The sequence below is a fragment of the Hibiscus syriacus genome, unplaced genomic scaffold (genome assembly GCF_006381635.1).
Source record: "Hibiscus syriacus cultivar Baekdansim isolate YM2019G1 unplaced genomic scaffold, ASM638163v2 tig00111131_pilon, whole genome shotgun sequence".
Lineage (NCBI taxonomy): Eukaryota > Viridiplantae > Streptophyta > Magnoliopsida > Malvales > Malvaceae > Hibiscus > Hibiscus syriacus.
In genome coordinates, this window is record NW_024062991.1 from 1,343,792 (window position 1) to 1,361,628 (window position 17,837).

The window sequence follows — 17,837 nt, forward strand, 5'->3', positions numbered from 1 at the left end:
TGATAAAACTAAACTAAGTAAAATAAACTAAAATAGTTTTAGTTTATCATTACATACTATTTAAAATAAATACGATAAATATAAACTACTGACATAATTATACATGTTACTAAAAGTCAAAAGTAACATCATAGATGTCTTAATGACTAATGATATGTATGTCTTTCCAAAAAGATGCTACGGTGGCTTCTTACTGCTCGTGCTTATCCTTATTAGAACCTACACATGAAAATCATCACGCGCTAAGTATAACTTAGTGAGGCAGTAGTACTCTAAGGTGAGAAAAATCTGAAAATATTATAAACATAAATAAAATAATTCGAATTAAAACATTAAACTGTTAAACCAACTTATCCAAGTCGATTTCTTTACTAAGACCTGCAATTTCTTTTAAGTCACAAACTCATGAATATTCTGATAAACAATATCTGATAAAATAAGCATATCATTCTTTCTGTCAACTGGAAATCATTCAAACTTTCATCTTCATTTTCATAGCCCAATGCATATTTATGAGAACATAAGATACGTGAGTAAGGTGCACACTATGCACAACACGGTGTAAATCGTAACTGATACTGAGATATGATGCACTTCAGTGCAATTATAACTTGAACACCAACGGTGTTGGACATTGGTACACGAATGTACCAAATCTGATATGATAACTGATAACATTAGTACACGAATGTACCACATTTGATAATTAATAAGTACTCAACTAATGGCATGCCAAGTGTACCAACAATTCTCATTATACATACAATGGGCTCATGTATCATAAACCAATCCATCATCAAAATATCATGTTTGTACAGTTCATACCCTAAATCATCCATAAAATTGATATAAAATTTTATAAAAATATTCTTTATAAGCTTTATAAATCATACTGTAAATTGGAATAAGGTTGACTTATCGCAAGTCATCATCGATCAAAATAATTAAATAAATAAACTATACTCACATTTGCCTCACTGTAGTACCCTTTACACGATATTCCTAATCATTTGCTTTTTCTTTTTCTTTCGAATCGTCCAGATTGCTAGATTTATCGTGGTCTGACAATACCAAATAATAACACAAAGTGTTCGAACTAAATATTAGTAACATACTAATATAAGCTGATTTTAACATTCGGAAATTTATAAAATAAAAATCGGAATTAAAACGATATTTCACTAAATCATTATCCACTATAATTTCTAACTTATCAAAATACTCATACAAATCCATGAATATTTATTTCAGCATACTAATAAATTTTCCAGCATTCAATAATTTACTCAGATAATACTTCTACATTTAAAAACTTGCAAACTAGTCCCCAAGGTTTTGGGACCTTTCAAATTCCACCTCAAGATTTACCAAATTTGCAATTTGGTTTTCAAACAACTTTCCAACTAAAATTTCAGCATTATAAATATCAAAATCAACATTGAATCCTTCAAGTATTTCAATGTTATAATAATATCCCACAATTCCAAAAACTTGTAAACTAACTCTTTTGCTCTTTTAAGGTTCCAGATTGATCCAAATCAATCTCCAAACAACATAGAATACTTCTAATATCATTTTTAATCTATAGGATTTTTTTCAACATTTTCCCCAATTTTCTTCCCTATGGTCGAATACATTCAAGTCACATAGGGAGACTTTTTGTTCAATTTCAAGCATGAATTCAACCTCCTATGATTAAATTCATGCATTTCCAATCATCACAACATCAAATTGAATCAAAATCTCATCATTCTCATAAACCCTAACATGGTCAAATCTTATTTACACATGTACAATTAATTATAACTATTGTACATGCTTTAAAAATCATCACTAACATTAAAAACATAAAAATCCTTCAACAACTCTTTAAAATCACTAAACTCTTCGTAACCCTAATCATCAAATCTCATGACACAATCATCCTCACCATGAAATTTTGGTACCAAATGATTGAGAATTTCATATAGATTAATTGTCTATCTAATAGCTAAACTCAAAAATCAAGTAAATAGCTTTAAAAACCAAACTAAAAATTCTTACCTTGAAGAACTTCAAGTTTTGGCCCTTTGAGAGTTTGCTGCTGAAAATGATCAAGTTTCTTGATTATTCTAATAATAATTAATCCTAACACATGGCTTAATAATAATATAATTGAATAAAAATTCAATTATTAGGAAATATTCCATTAAAATATTCCTTGGTCAAATATGAATCAACTTGGCTTTGAATTCACTTTGGCCATGCAATTTTGAAAATTGTATTTTAGTCACTAAAATTTCACTGTTTCGGTCAAATCTGAAAAATTGCACTGTTTTGAGCCAAATTTATCTGATCTAAAATATGAAAATAATATTTCCAACTATTTTATAACATCTTTCAAATTTTCAATACCGAACTTTACTGCTATATAGCTTTTAACACAAATCTCATACCGAAAATCTAATTCCCACTAAAATTTCTATTTTAATCCAAATTGTTAATTTACACACTAAAATATATAACTTTTAAGGATTACAATTTCGGTCCCTAAACTTTTCAAAGTTTATACTTTAGTCACTAAACTTTCAAAACTTACATTTTAATCACTAGACAAAATTTGAGGTATTACACTTTAACTGTAGTCTCCATTAAACAAAAAACATATACACTAAACTTATTAGCACGTCTCAAAATTTGCTCATACTTATGAATACTATTCAATCATCGCACATTCTAGAAACAAAAGATCATGCTAAAGGAGAAAAAGACAAACCTTCAGTAGCAAGACCCTTAAACACTTTCTTAGCTTTCCCAATTTGATCATTCTTTTTAACTTTGATATCCTGCAAAAGATTAGCAACACCCAAGGAAGCTGCCCTAGGCTTTCTCCCTAAATCATCATTCAAAAACACATTACTATCATCCACATTATTCAAAGCTTCAAACTTATTTTTAGAGCTAATAAATATAGCCTTACCCCTTCATTTGCAGGTCATCCCTTCCCTTTTTAGGATTAGAAGACTACAAAGGAGGGCACTCTCTAACCTCAAAACCACAGATCTTGACCCTAGAACTGCTAGCAACAATATCAACAGAACAATCCTTTGAACATATAGAAGCAACAACTACCCGACCCTACTCAACAGCAGCACACACAGGACTTGAAAACACAATAGCACTCTCTTCTACACCAACACATACATGCTGTTGAACATCAGTAATACAATCTTGAGGTCCTGTAGAAGCACTACCTGTTCATCAATATTTTCCCCTATATCAATATATGCCTACTGAGTAGAACCATTATTAACAGAAAGAGCCTACAGAAACACCTACTACATACTGAGTAGAACCATTATTAATAGAAAGAGCCACCTGAGACTTCCTCTCCCTCCACACAGGCACATCTTTCCTCGGCAAAGGGCAAGTCCTAGTTGTATGCCCAAATTTCTGACAATCAGAACACACAAGAGGCACCCATGAAACCTCAACATGAATCTTATCAAAAGAACCATCTCGCAGCTGAACCTCCACAGAGTTAGGAATCTTATCACCAACAGCAATTTCAATACACACGCGCAAACTCCAATCTCTCCTTAGATGCAGTTATGAAAACCATATACAGGGGAATCCTAATAGCACTTGCAATATAACTAAGGCCCCTTCTAGAAAACAACTCTAATGGCACATTGAAAAGCTGAATCCACATGGGCATACAAACCATATCAAATTCTAATTTCCTTAAGCTAGGCTCCCATTTCCTAAGAAAAATCAATTTATTATGTATGTGCCACGGGCCATTTTCTAAATCTCAGTCCCGAGCAACCAAATTAACGAATAAAAACACAAAAAGACTTAAACCAGTAAGACTAACCTTCACAGGCACATCAACAGGAGTTTAACAATGATAGAGCCATCACTGACCGACGACAGGAAGAAAACGAGATTTTGACCCTCAGCTGCAACAAACAATTTTCTTTAATATGTTTTTTCACTCACTACAAGCCCAGCCATGATCCCAATCAAAACCACCAAAGAATCAAAAGAATAATAATAATAATAACAGAGCAAACGAACAAGGAAATCGAAAAAAAAGATGGGAAGCTTCAGAGAGAACCCTTAATGTACGCCATCCTTTTCCTTAAACTAAAACTGTTATTATACTATGCTACATTACTATTTCGTTTTATAGTTAAATATCAGTGACATGTTTATAAGAATCATTTAATTAAATGATACATTTATATTTTTAGAGAAATAAGTGAATATTTATTATAAATGTATAAATAAGTGACTTCCAATATTTTCTATAATAGAGTAATTATTGGGTAGTTTTAAAAAATAATTATAATATATTAAAAAAAGCATGCATTATTGTGAATAGAATTGAGCACATATATTGTGTGGGATATGAATGATTTCTGCTAATAAATTATTCATTCAGCTAGCAAAGCATTTCTGAAACAATTTATGGTTAGAAAACATTATATCGGAGGTAATATTATGTATAAAAGAATGCAAATAAGCTTTCATCCAAATAGCACATGGAAACAAATGATTAAGATTCCCTTCACCAAATTCAGAATAAGAAATTGCAAATAAAAAGCTGGTTTAAATTTCAATTGACATTTTAACAAATTCTAACCCCCCCTCTAAACGTTAATACAATAAATAAAACATATTTTACAATATAGTCGGCTAAATAAAATAAGTGAATAATATTATAACATTCAGTTAACTAAAATAAGTTAATATAATAATATTATAGCATTAGTAACCAAACACGAATGTTTCTTCGGCAACCTCTACAAACAAAAGACCTTTGTTCATAAAAAAGGCCAAAACAAGGCATGCTAAAGTTGACTAAACAATGGAATAAATCCAAATTACAACCTCTTTAGTCTTTATATATATATATAGGAAAAAGAAATAAATTTCTGTTATTTAGCAAAAATAAAATAATGTCAAGCACAAAAGGCTTCTGACTTTAATGCTGGATGTACAGTAGAAAGACACTTTCCTCTTCTCCACCTTCCTAAGCCCAAAGGGTCTTTGATTTCTCTCCTTGTCTCTATTGCCCCAAAGGGTATGTAAAACCAAACACAAATCATCGTATTCTTATGTTTTTTTCTCTTTCATTTCTCCTGTTGTTGTCGGTTTTGGGATCTGATTAACCGGAATTTCCCTCTGTTAGATATGGAAGCTATCAAGAAGCAGGCTGCCAAGCTCAGAGAGCAAGTTGCCAAGCAACAGCAAGTAGGGTTTTCTTCCTTTTCTTTCCTTTCATCACATCGGATACACTTAACCTTCCAGGTTTCAATTTTATGCTTTAGACTGATAAAAAAATCGTATATAATACTACGCTTTACCAATTCTCAAATATAACCACCATGACAAAGTTGAGAGTTTTTGTGTTCGATCCTGAACTTTATTAGCATCTCTTTAAACAAACTCCAAGTTTAATAATAAGCTAGGATATCAAAGGCTTTTTTTCATAGTATATATGTGATAGAAACGTTAAGATTAAACTCTGTACCATTATGTTTCATTGTTTCTCATTACTGACTGTCAGTAGTTTCTTCCATAATGGACTAAGGTATTTTTTCACCAATATATGGTTCAAATCCTCTCCATCATGTAGGCAGTACTAAGGCATCTTGGGCATTTTAGTAATGAAGACATTGCGGTCGATGAAGATGAACTTCAATGTCATCAAAAGCTTCAAGACCTGTACGTTTCTACTAAGGCGGCCAAGGTACATTTTTCTGCCCTTCCTCAACCACTCCTATTGGTTTAACTTTTAACTTCTGAATAAATGCATGTCAACTCACGCTTCTTAACTATGATTGCAGCATTTGCAGCGAAACATCGTCCGTGGCATAGAAGGATTTATTGCAACAAGCACAAAGCTAATAGAAATAGGTATGCACGGCTGTCTATTTACTGCATGTTGTTCCCTGTACAAAGCTGATTCATGCTGTTTCACCTCGACTATTTTAGCTAGGAAGTTGGCTGATGATTGTTGCAAGTATGGAGCTGAACATCAAAATACTGGTTCACCTCTTGCAAGAGCTTCCCTTTGCTTTGGTAAGTCACATAAATCAATGGAAGATGAAATGGAGATATTGCTTGGGATCCTTGGTGAGAAGGTGATCTCTTAACTTTATTAACAAATCCTGATTGCTCATAGGGGTCTCTTGTGGAGAAGAAATTATTGGTATTGTTATGATAACTGAAGTGTATTAAATATTATGATAATGAAATAATGATAAGAGATGTTGACAACTAACTTGGAACATCTATTTTTTGGGTTCTGATTTTGTCTTGTTAGGCATTGTCTTCAATTAATGAAATGTTTAAGGCCTGCTGTTGATTCTAGGCGTTTATAGATTAGAAGCGACAGTTATCGATTTATTGTTTCCCTAGCGTGATTTTTAGTATTTATAAAACAAGTCTCCAACTGCCTTCCTAAACATGTGCATTCTTTTGTTTCAAAATGTTTGGTTGAAAAAGTACTTATCTTATGGGTAGCTTTTTCAAATTAAGTTATAACTAGTTATCATGTGATTGCTGTTGATTGCAAAATACAAATGGTTTTCCAAAAAAAAATTAATGCTTTGATTTTGACCATATGCTATCAGATTAGTCGTCATTATGTTCTGTTCTCCTTGTTTAAAACATGCCAACTGGGATCACTTGATGCCAAGTATTATTGCCATGAATAGTGCTGGAAATTTAAGATAACATTATTTGTATCGTAGCTTTGATCTTCCCCCCCTGCTTTTTATGTTTATTTTGCATATTTATGTTTCTAATTGTGTCACAGATTTCAAATATGTAGGTTTCGGAGCCACTACGGGCATTAATTACAGGAGCTCCTTTAGAGGATGCTCGACATTTGACTCACCGTTATGACAAGTTCAGTCAAGAGGTTGAATCTCAGGTATTTCTTTGTTTTAAAAATTGGAGTAGGCCAATGTCAGCAGTTGGAACCTAGGCCTCTGTGAACTTGGGTTGGTTTGACCAGAAAAGGTATCAGAAATTTGGCATGGACTTCTCTGACTGCAGTCCACTGTAATTTCTTGATTATCATTTCGTGGCCCAGCCAATTCTTGAAAAGTTTATTTAGTTAATTCTAAAAATGGTTATGTGTTCACTCACGGATATGCAGGGTATTTTTCTCCCAACATATTAATAAGCAAGATTGCACATATAATTCCTACTTATCCCAATGAAATATGGAATTATTTAAATGCTTCTTTGACTCCATGTGTATAACCTGTAAAAACTGTCTCATATCTTGTTTTACAACTTTCAGTTTTGTTCTTATTTCTTTTTCTATATGTAGATAGATTCTCAGCCATTTTGTTTTTTCACAAACAGGCAGCAGATGTTTTGAGACGTAAATCAAAGACCAAGGAATCTGATATATCTACCGAAAGCTACATGAAGCTTAAACATGCCGAAGAAAGATTGACTGAACTTAAATCCTCAATGGTGGTACTAGGAAGAGAAGCAACTGATGCCATGTTGTCAGCTGAGGGTCAACAGCAAAATATTACTTTCCAAGTGCTCCGCACAATGGTATTGCTAATTTTAATTTAATTTTTTATGCAATGCCCGTAATAAGCTCTTTTTTTTTCTTGTGGTTCTGAAAACAAAACTGTTTTCTGGTACCCAGTAGTTCCATCTTTAAAGCTACATAAGATTGATTTCCAACGGAAGGAGGTTTTGCGACTGTTATTTATTCTAAAAGAATGATATTTTCTTGAGGATTCCATGTGTTTACATTGATAGTCCTAAGTTTAGTTTAACAAACTATATAGCTGCTTTGTTTGACTTGTACTACTGTTATTTATTCTAAAAGAATGATATTTTCTTGAGGATTCCATGTGTGTACATTGGTAGTCCTAGCCAGGGGCATATGTATATATATATGTGTGTGTAATTTGGAAGTAGCAAAGATATTCTTGACTTTAGAGTGAATTTTGATTTCAATGCTCATTACCGCTACCTGTTGTGCCCAGGTCGTTGGTCCTCACCCGACTCATTTTGCAGGTTGATGCCGAAAAATCTTATCATCAACATGTTCTTGCTATTTTAGAGAAGCTATATGCTGAGGTTTGTGCTTAATCTCAGCTCTTTTATTGTTCTCATGATTTCTTTTATGGGTGCCAAATTGCTTTTATTCTTCTCTTGTTTATTGTATATCCAAAAGGTTTTGATCAAAGTTTACTGCTGGATAGATGACTCTGGAGGAGCAGAAGAATGAGTCATTGAACTCGCTGACATCAGAGAGAGAGCTGAGTGTCTCCATTCCACATGATAACATTAGTTCGAATGGATCTGAAGCTCGGGGAACCAAACAAAGCGATGAATATTTCATAGCAAAGGTTTAGCTTTTGAACTCTTTTTTTCCCTTTTGGCCCCTCAGTAACTAAATGAAAAATGGGAATGTGTTCTCTGAATAAAGTATATATAGAAATTTCAGTTTACTCCTATTATAATCTCCGTCTGTTACTGATGATAGAGGTTTTGCTTGTTTTTAACAGGTTGTACATCCATTTGATGCTGAAGCAGATGGGGAGTTGAGCTTAGCAGTTGGTGATTATGTCGTGGTTCGCCAGGTACGGACTGTTTTGAACTGTGGTGCTAGCTACCTAGGTTAGGTTAAATGTTTAAAGTTGGTGTTTTAGGTGATGATAATCATAAGTTTGGTTGTAATGGACAATTAAGGTGGGTCCCAATGGATGGTCGGAAGGAGAATGCAAGGGGAAGGCTGGATGGTTTCCCTCTGGCTATGTAGAAAGACAAGAGAAAGCACCAGCAAGCAAGTTGATTGAACCAAACTCTGCAGCCTCTGCTTGATCTACTTTTGTAAACCAGTTGGGAGTGAGATGAACCGAACAGGACAGGACAGGACAGAAGAATGGTAAGCAAAGAGCATACCCCGCGGCTGTATAGTGCCCTTTGGCCTTTGCAGTGTAAGTAATTTCAGAGTACATTCATTGATATTAATATATGTGAAATTGTATTGTATGGTACATAATGAAAGTTACTACGAGTCAGTTTTGTGAAGAAGATTCAATAACCACTTCTTTTTGTGTTCTAAAATATAAACAGTCACATTGTTCGTCTCTCATTTCATTTAAGTGTTTAATATTGTTATTAAAATGATTTTTAGGAAGATAAATGATCGTTTGAGATAGGATGTTGTAAGTTAAAAATATATGTTTAAAATAAAATTTAAAAAAATTTAATATTATATTATATGAAGCCTTGGACTGTATTGTATTCTAAATTGGTGCCAAATATATATCACTTTCATCACATCAGATCTCCCATGTATTCACCAAATCTTCTCAGCCTGAAAGCCTATGGCATACTCTGTAAACACGGCTACAATCAATTGATGCATAAACAGAACCTATGATAGACTAGACTGAATTAAAAAAAATGCCAATCCTACTATCTAAACTTTGTGCTTGAAATTTTCACCACCTTTCATCACCTGTAACATGACATTATCCCAAAATACTTCAGAACTCATTTCTAGTTGATTTGGTTAAGAAGCAAACATTGAAGAGTAGGGCACATGCATTGCGAAGCCTCTTGAAGGGTTCGAGTGAGAGATACCTGCCTTTACATCACATTCAATTCAACGGGACTTTGGCTTTCCCTATCTTATTAAAGAGGAAGATATAAGCTTTGACTATCTCTTCCTTGAACATGAAAAGTACAGAAGCTGCAAAAACACTCTGTACGATCTTTGTGCTCATTCCCTTGTAGTAGCCAGGCAATCCTTCATACCTCATCATTTTAATTATTGCATCAAATGTACCTGTTCCACACCATTGATGTCAATCTTTGGATAAACAAAGCCACTGACTCGACACCGAAAGCTAATAAGATAGTGTCACATAGCAGATAAGCTTATGGCAAAGTCTGAGAGTTTAGACAAAGGTTGCAATGGATGTACATGCCAATTGATATTTACCTCACTTCTCTTCATGCAGATGAATTAGACTAAACATGAAAAGGAAGGTCAGTAACTCTACGATTCCAATGTCGACATCGACTTTAAAAGCCTTAAGACTTATGAATAGAAATAAGAATTGAGAAACACAAAATGTGAAGGAGTGGGTGAGGCTCCTGCAGCAAAATGCTTCCGGATGATCAAATTCAAGGTTGAATCTAGAATAATATAACTTTTAAAGGACTTCTGAAAAGACAATATAAATGAAACGGTTTTAGAGCAGGGATAAAACAAGCTGCACACTTGGTGGGAAGAACCCTTCGCTGTCGACATGGAATCTACAAATAGGGTTACAAACAGATAAATCAAAAGTTTTGAAAATCAAACCAACCTGAATATCTTAGTGATATATGTCCACCAATCTCTTGCTTTGCTTGAAGTCGAGACTGTACAAGTGTTTAAGAGAACGAAAAAAGTAAGATGCTTCAAAGTGCAAACAAAGGACATAACAAGGCACATACACTTGAATTGAAGAATTGGAGAACTTTTTCTGACTACCTTAGGAGCTGTTAATTTCTCGCAAAGGTTACCTTGACAACCAGCAGAGGGTATGTTGTCACAGTAGCCCCAAGTTTTGCCAAGGCTCCTAATAAAAACACCTGCTCATAGAAACAAGGCGGAAAGAAGTAGAAATTTAGACAAGGACTCCAAGTGCCTATTCAGACATTTTATGGAGTGAACCAGCTCCATAGTGGAGAGCTTGAAAACTCGGTGATGGTAATTCCATGGGCAAGAAAGTTGTCCAACTTACCAATGATTGACGCATAACAAACAAAGGTTTAAGTATTTTGACACTAATGAGGGAAAAAATTCAATTCCAAGATCATCTGGTAATGCACCCCAAAGCTAGTTAGTCCTTTCTTTCAAAGATATACTGTACCTCCAAAGCTGATACATTCTTTAATTCATGCTTATTATCAGCAGATCGTTTTTCCTTCAGACGCTTTAATAAGGTCTCATATATCATGAACTGGATTGAGGGATTACACACCTGGAATAAACAAAATCTTCATTACTCAGATGCAACTGAACAGTCACTGTTTACATATGTTAAAGTTAGAGCCTAACCATAATGAGCGTAGGTATGATGCCTTTCCAAAATCCTTTTATTCCTGCTTCAGCATAAACTTCACGGGCCTAGAAATGAATGAATAAAATGATTATCATTTGCATCATAATCTGATAGAATTATGTATAAATCTGAAGATTCAAGACTTTGAATTGAAACTACACGATTAACAAAAAAATCTAATTGAACCAAAACAGAAAAGCAACCAAAGAAAATGGTGAAACCAATTATGTCAATGCTATAAAGAGTGTAACAGCAACCATTCAAGCCTTCCGGGAACCCCGAACTCTCAAGGCAATAAAAAGATAATGTAAGAAAGATACCAACCGCCTGAATTGTTCCATAAGAACGAGGCTTTGTTGAATCAAGCTCAGCCAACTTTTCTTGCAGTGTTGAGTCTGTTAAGCTGTTTTCAGAAGCCTCCTTCAATAGAGCTTCCTTTCTGGACTCCATAAATTTTCTTTCTGCTTGAGTTTGAGTCTGAAGTAAAAAACAAAGAATATCGTATTATGATCTTCAGGAGATCACAAAGCACTATCTTGCATAGTACACACTCCAATTTTGTTTTTTGTAAAGCCTCTTTGTAGTAGGGATTAAATTGAACCCTAGCACAGTTAGTAGTACAGATTAACATTGGCATATTCACATAAACTGAAATTCTACACATCCTTAGTTGTACAAGAAACATTGACAGAGGCATAGAGACAGCAGACCTGCATACGGGTCACAAGAACCCATATTGGGTTTTGTCAGCAATACATTCAAGGACCTGCAGGGTCATAGCGTCAGATCATTTTAGCCGATTATTATTGTATATTGTTACACTGGAATGTAATGGAAAGGCATAAGGGGATGAGAGTGGAGTTACCCTGCAAGAGCCGCCACAACAAGCCAAGAAAAGAAGCCGGCACTGCCATCTCCACGTTCGTGGCGCTTACGGGCAGCTGCAATTGCCTCTGCCTTATTTTTGAATAGCTGATAAAAGTAGTAGTAAATGCCCTGACAACATCACAAGAATGTTACAACTAACAAGTGTGAGAATGCAGCTATGGAGGCTGAGAGTGATAGAAGGCTGTGTTGAGTTAGCAACTGAGGAAGAGAATAAGCTTTTTATTGAATAGTGGAAAAATACTCAGCTTACAAACTAATACAAGTATGGCTATATCCCAAGTAACCAACAACCATAACAAACTAATAACAAACTAATAACAACTAATAACAAGCTAATAACAAACTATTAACACTCTAACATTCACTCTACTTTTCCACCTTTTAATTTTCTTCAAATGAACTTGCTATTAGAGAGTTGATCAAACAAAGAATGCAAACTTAATAAGTTGGAATTCAATTGTCTTGTTGTCTCGATGAACAATTTCCCGGACAAATTCTCTTTCACCTAAAAAATATTCTTTCTTCAACTTTCCTCGGCTTTTCTTCTTCTTTTCAAGAGTTGTTTTTCATCTTCACTGTTCTTCCTCTTCACTTATTGGGACTTTCTTTTTGTTGGAAGCAAGGCGGTTAAGCTACGAGCTCTCGGATGCAATCTGAAGCCTCTCTTGGGCAAGAAAACATCCTATTTTGTCTGGTTAAGGAAGGCAAGGCCGTTAAACTCTTAACCCTCCCCAGAGATTTTCTTCTATGGTAACTTGGTTGTTAAGCCTCAAAGTTCCATGTCAAACTTTGGAGAAGAAGTAACAAGTGATGAAAGATACTCTATAAACACCTTAAAGTTGTTGTATGATTGGAGAACCGAATGGAAAAAATGCATAACCATCAAAACAGTAGATGCACCAACTGAACCACTCAATGGTCACCTTAGAATCAAACCATCAATAATTTGTAGCAGCAAGATCACAATACGAACGAATAACACGAGCAATAGTGAACCGAACCACCAAATATTAACTAAAACAACATCTAACTGTTCCCCTGTATCCAAATTAATTGCGAGCGATCCTCTACTGGCTCTTAACCATTCCAACCCCTCTGATGTTACTCCTCTGCATTTCTTCACCTTCACTTTGATAAAATTCGGGCAACCACTAGCAAGGGCTTCCATTCCATGGTCTGAAACAGGGCAACTCTTAATACAAAGCTTCTTCAAAGCTATACATGTAGCAGCAATTCATGAAATCTCTGCATCACCCACCGTATCACTACCGCATAAAGCTAACTGTTCCAAGTTCTGACAATTTCAAGCTAACATTCCCAAACTATTATTCGTCGAATTAACACCAATAAGAACTAATTCTTGTAAATTAAGGCATGAGTTTGCAACAACAATTAAACCTTGGTCACCTATTCAATTGGCCTTCCATCAATCAATGTGCAGCTTCCTTAACAATTTACATTTCCCAGCAACAGCTCCAAGTCCAGCGTTCGTACACTCTGGAGCCTTAACGAGGTGAAGGAATTCTAGGTTGGAACAGTTGGATAAGGCCTCGAGACCGATGTCGCTTATTTGAATACGTCCATATGGATCTCTACGATACCCGTGACCCGATCAACTATAAGAGGGAAAAGCTTATCCCAATCACCAGAGCATCTAAAAAGTTTTAAGGATTTCAGATTCTTAGCACCAATAATAAGCGGACCAAAGCACTGTCCATTATAAAGCTCTTTCATGAAAATTGTTTTCAACGCTGCCGCCGCCACCTCTGGCCCTATCAACTCAGCTCCAGCTCCGTCTATGATGCCGCGAAGTCGTTTCACGAAGAGTTCCTCGAGAGCTGGACAGTGGTCGAGCATGGCGTTCATGCTTTTAGCTCTGAAAGTGCAAGATCCACACAAAAGCTTCTTTAGGCCCCTACAGTTCTTAGAGAAAGCCGACATTCCGGCATCGGTCAAATCACGCCAAGTTCGGAGCTTAAGGCGAGTCAAGTTCTGGCAGCGCTCCGAGATTAGAACAAGCGCTTCATCCGCGATGCTAACAGAACTACGGTCACATTTCAGGGCCAGTTTCGTGACAGCATCAAAGCGAGAGAAGATGAAAGGAATCAAATGTTGCAGATCTGACTGGGCGTTGAGGGAAAGTCGATGACGGCTCTGTCCTTCAGTCCTCAACCACCGCCGGCAAACAAGAGAGCAACGTTTCTGGTTACCGGGGCTAAGAAACTGGAAAATGCAAGCCAAATACTCGTCATGCATAACTGAGTTGAAATCAGATAATCCATCCATACTACTTCGGTCAAGCTCTTCAGCTTCCTCAGATTGCATCGGAGAGAAAACAATAACAAAAACAAACGCAAGCGGAATAATGATGGCCGCAAGATCATCGGTGAATAATACCATGTGAGAATGCAGCCATGGAGGCTGAGAGTGATAGAAGGCTGTGTTGAGTTAGCAACTGAAGAAAGGGACGGTAAGAGGGAGAGATGACAGAATAAGCTTTTTATTGAATAGTGAAAAAATACTCGGCTTACAAACTAATACAAGTATGACTTATATAACTCAAGTAACCAACAACCATAACAAACTAATAACAACTAATAACAAATTAATAACAACTAATAACAACTAATAACAAACTAATAACAAACCATAACAAACTATTAACACTCTAACAACAAGTAGAAGAGTAAAAGCTGATGGGTATAAAATAGAGGGGCTTAAAGCCTTAAAGCCTAAAAGAAAGGCAAAAACACCTGAGAAGCAGCAGTTCCAAATAAAGAAGGCTTAAGGCCAGAGTAGAGTCCTCCCCAGCCTTCGGTTCGAAGCACCTACAATGAAGAAGACTGAGAATCTCAAGTGGAGGGTGAGGCAAGTAAAACACATGAAGGCAGTTTGAGGATAAAAATTATGGGGCGTACGTGGAGGATCTGAAGAAGCGTACCAGCAGCTGCAGTGGGGGGTTTGGGTTTGGACTTGGCGATTCTCTCCGTCTGTTGACGTGTGTTCACCTTTCGTTTTTTCAAAGGGGTTATGGTTAATGGAAGCCATTGACAATCAAAATTGAAAAAGAAGAAGAAAAGAGAGACAATAGGCACCGTCTGAAGTGGATAAGTGAGGATCTGAGCAATGATTCCGGCGCCTGCTCCGGCCACTCCATTCGCTATCGCATTCGAGTTGGACATAATCAGTTATCCTGCTTTGACTCACTCTTCACTTGCTAACTTATCCTCCACTCTCTTCCCTTGCTCTTTTCCTTCCTGATATTTATTTATATCTTGCTTCTCACTTCTGACACTTATTTTCACTTAGCCTACTTGGCCAATCTGTTCCTCTAACTATTCACACCATGCTACGTTCTGCTTTCTAAGTACCACTATAGTATGGTTAAACTATGTAGCTAGTCATTAACAGTAGAAAAAAATATAAGGATAAATTACGCATTTAGTATCTAAACTACCAGTTTTGATCTATTTAGCACTTATACTTTTAATTTTTTAAAATCATACCTAAAGTTTAGTTTTTGTTTCATTTTAGTACATCGCCGTTAACTTAGTTTTTGTTTTATTTTAATACCCGTTCAACATTTAATGTTAAATTTTGAAAAGATTGAAAGTTTAGGTACAAAAGCGATCATTTAGGTATTAAACGTGTTAAGTTTTTAACGACATGGTATTAATATGAAATAAAAACTAAACATTATATGACTTTGAAAAATTTAAAAGTTTAGGTATTAAAATGGACTAAAACTGATAATTTAGATACTAAATACATAGTTTACCCAAAATATAAATAATTATTCTTTATATATATATAAAGAATAATTTTTAGTGTTGAATTATGAAACATAGACTTTTAAGAAGAAAATAGATATGTTCGTATCACTTAGCATCAATTATTAAGTGAACATGATTTTTCTTATTTTTATATTTCTCCGCAAGTTGAAAATAAAATGTACGTGGAGATTAAGATGAAACAAAACTTTTTAAGATGAGGTTGAAGTATTTTGCCACAGGTGAAGTCGCCAAACACTGCTGTCAAGAATCCTCACCCCGAATCCTAAATCTGGGAATGACAAATCCGTGGTTCAGAAAGGGATTTAACTCGAACCTGCAGATATTGATGCAGTTTTTAGTTGTGAGACTAACTACAATGCATTTGAAGCAAAGAAGGACATGGCTAAACTCTCAAATTTGAATGCCTTTGACATTATTTCTTTATCGAGCGGACTCGATTTGTCCGGATTATTCGTAGAAAATGAAGAGAAGAAGGAAGTTCAATTTACTTCAACGCATACGTTCTCTGCCACAACATCTAAACTAGAGGACATTGCTCAGGACTTGAAGTTGAAAGTTAAGAAGCATGGTGGGGTGATGAAAATGGAAGGATTCGGCGGAGGTCGAAGAGGCACATTCGCTATGGAGGCTGAGATATTCGAGTTTACGCCGTCTTTCCATTGGTGGAGTTGAGGAAATCCAGTGGTGACAGTGACACATTGGAGTTTCAAAAGACTTTAAAACAGGATGTTAGACCAGCTCTCACGGACATTGTTTGGGCTTGGCCGTCCTAACCGTATTCAAGTTTATTTGCAGAATTTAATGTTCATCTTTGTCCAATCATTGTTTGGCAATTCAAAGCTGGGTGTTGTTTACTTTTCTTTTTGTTAATATTCATTTGGTAGTGTTTCTTCTTCATAACATTGAATGATATGGTTCAGTTGTGTTGGTTTTAGCCTTCGCCTGCTTTTCTTTTGGTTTTCTTAATTTCGCCTCTGCTTCAGCAGTGTTAATCCACGGGTGACACAAAGGCAAGTGTCTGTTTAACGCCACAAGAAGTGGTTACTGTGTTTGTGGACCCATCATTGTTTGGCAATTCAAAGCCTTGCTTTTTAATTCTTTTTGCATGCTCTATGAAATCCGTGAGCATCTGTAATTATTTCTAAACTCGAACCGAATGCGATCAAAAGACAATTGGATAAGATTCAAATAACTTATTTAAAGAACTAGAAGACCGATAATAAATAATTTTGAGTTAGTGATTAATTGATAATTTTGACTTCTAAATTTTTATTTTTCTCATTAAAATTCTTAATATCATAAATGTTTGGAAAGGAAATTATAAAAATACCCTTATAGAGTAAAAAGAGCCAAAATTATCTAAATTTGATCCAATATAAAAATCTTAATGTCATAAAATCATCATTTTATCTCTTATTAGATTAAGTTACTAAGAATTCTTCAAGAATAAAAAATGTTCCTGATAACCTGGATGATGAAATCACTCGTTTTATATCTGAATCTTAAATGTTTTTGAGGTGAAAGTTCCTGAATATCTTCTATATGTACCCGAATCATAAATGATCTTAAAACATCAATTTCTAAATGTTTGTTTAGATTTGTTAGTAATCAAACCCTTCTTATAGGGACCTTGTATCTGAAATTTGATCAATCTGCAAAAGTTTTATGTTTCACTTTATGATAACCATCAAGTCCCTCTAAAAAATAATTAAATCTTTTAGTGTGTTCCTTGTATGATAAATGACTAATTTATATGCTTTGAAGTATGATTGTTTTATCTATTTTGATTTATGAAAGAATTATCTTATGGAAATTTTGATCCATGATTTACTGGTTTTCAAACTATGTTTACTTAATATATGGCTTCTGATTACCGATTTTACTGAGAAATATAAGCACGTCTTATACTATTGTTTACTATTTGAAATTGATTTACTGGTATTGTCTGGGATGTGACATGGAGTTCTACAGCTTCAGCTCCGATCAAGTTGGTAATTTCTTTTGGACCTAAGGCGACTCTTGGGTGGGCTTCAGGCCTAATGGGCATAGGATAAGACCTTAGGGA

At 35.1% G+C, this 17,837-nt stretch overlaps 1 protein-coding gene and 2 pseudogenes across 1 annotated transcript; 1 reads left to right on the plus strand and 2 right to left on the minus strand.

Moving 5' to 3' along the window:
* Positions 1-4,965: 4,965 nt before the first annotated feature.
* On the plus strand, positions 4,966-9,121 carry LOC120154534 (SH3 domain-containing protein 1-like). Its single transcript, XM_039166250.1, has 11 exons — positions 4,966-5,068; positions 5,177-5,238; positions 5,624-5,737; positions 5,835-5,904; positions 5,983-6,131; positions 6,824-6,925; positions 7,366-7,566; positions 8,041-8,103; positions 8,229-8,375; positions 8,535-8,609; positions 8,719-9,121. Exons 2-11 carry the CDS (start codon positions 5,179-5,181, stop codon positions 8,848-8,850), a joined length of 1,113 nt encoding a protein of 370 aa, XP_039022181.1. The 5' UTR covers positions 4,966-5,068; positions 5,177-5,178; the 3' UTR covers positions 8,851-9,121.
* Positions 9,122-9,619: 498 nt separating this feature from the next.
* LOC120154535 lies at positions 9,620-15,211 on the minus strand (annotated as a pseudogene).
* Positions 12,345-14,303, minus strand: LOC120154533 (annotated as a pseudogene).
* Positions 15,212-17,837: the final 2,626 nt, after the last annotated feature.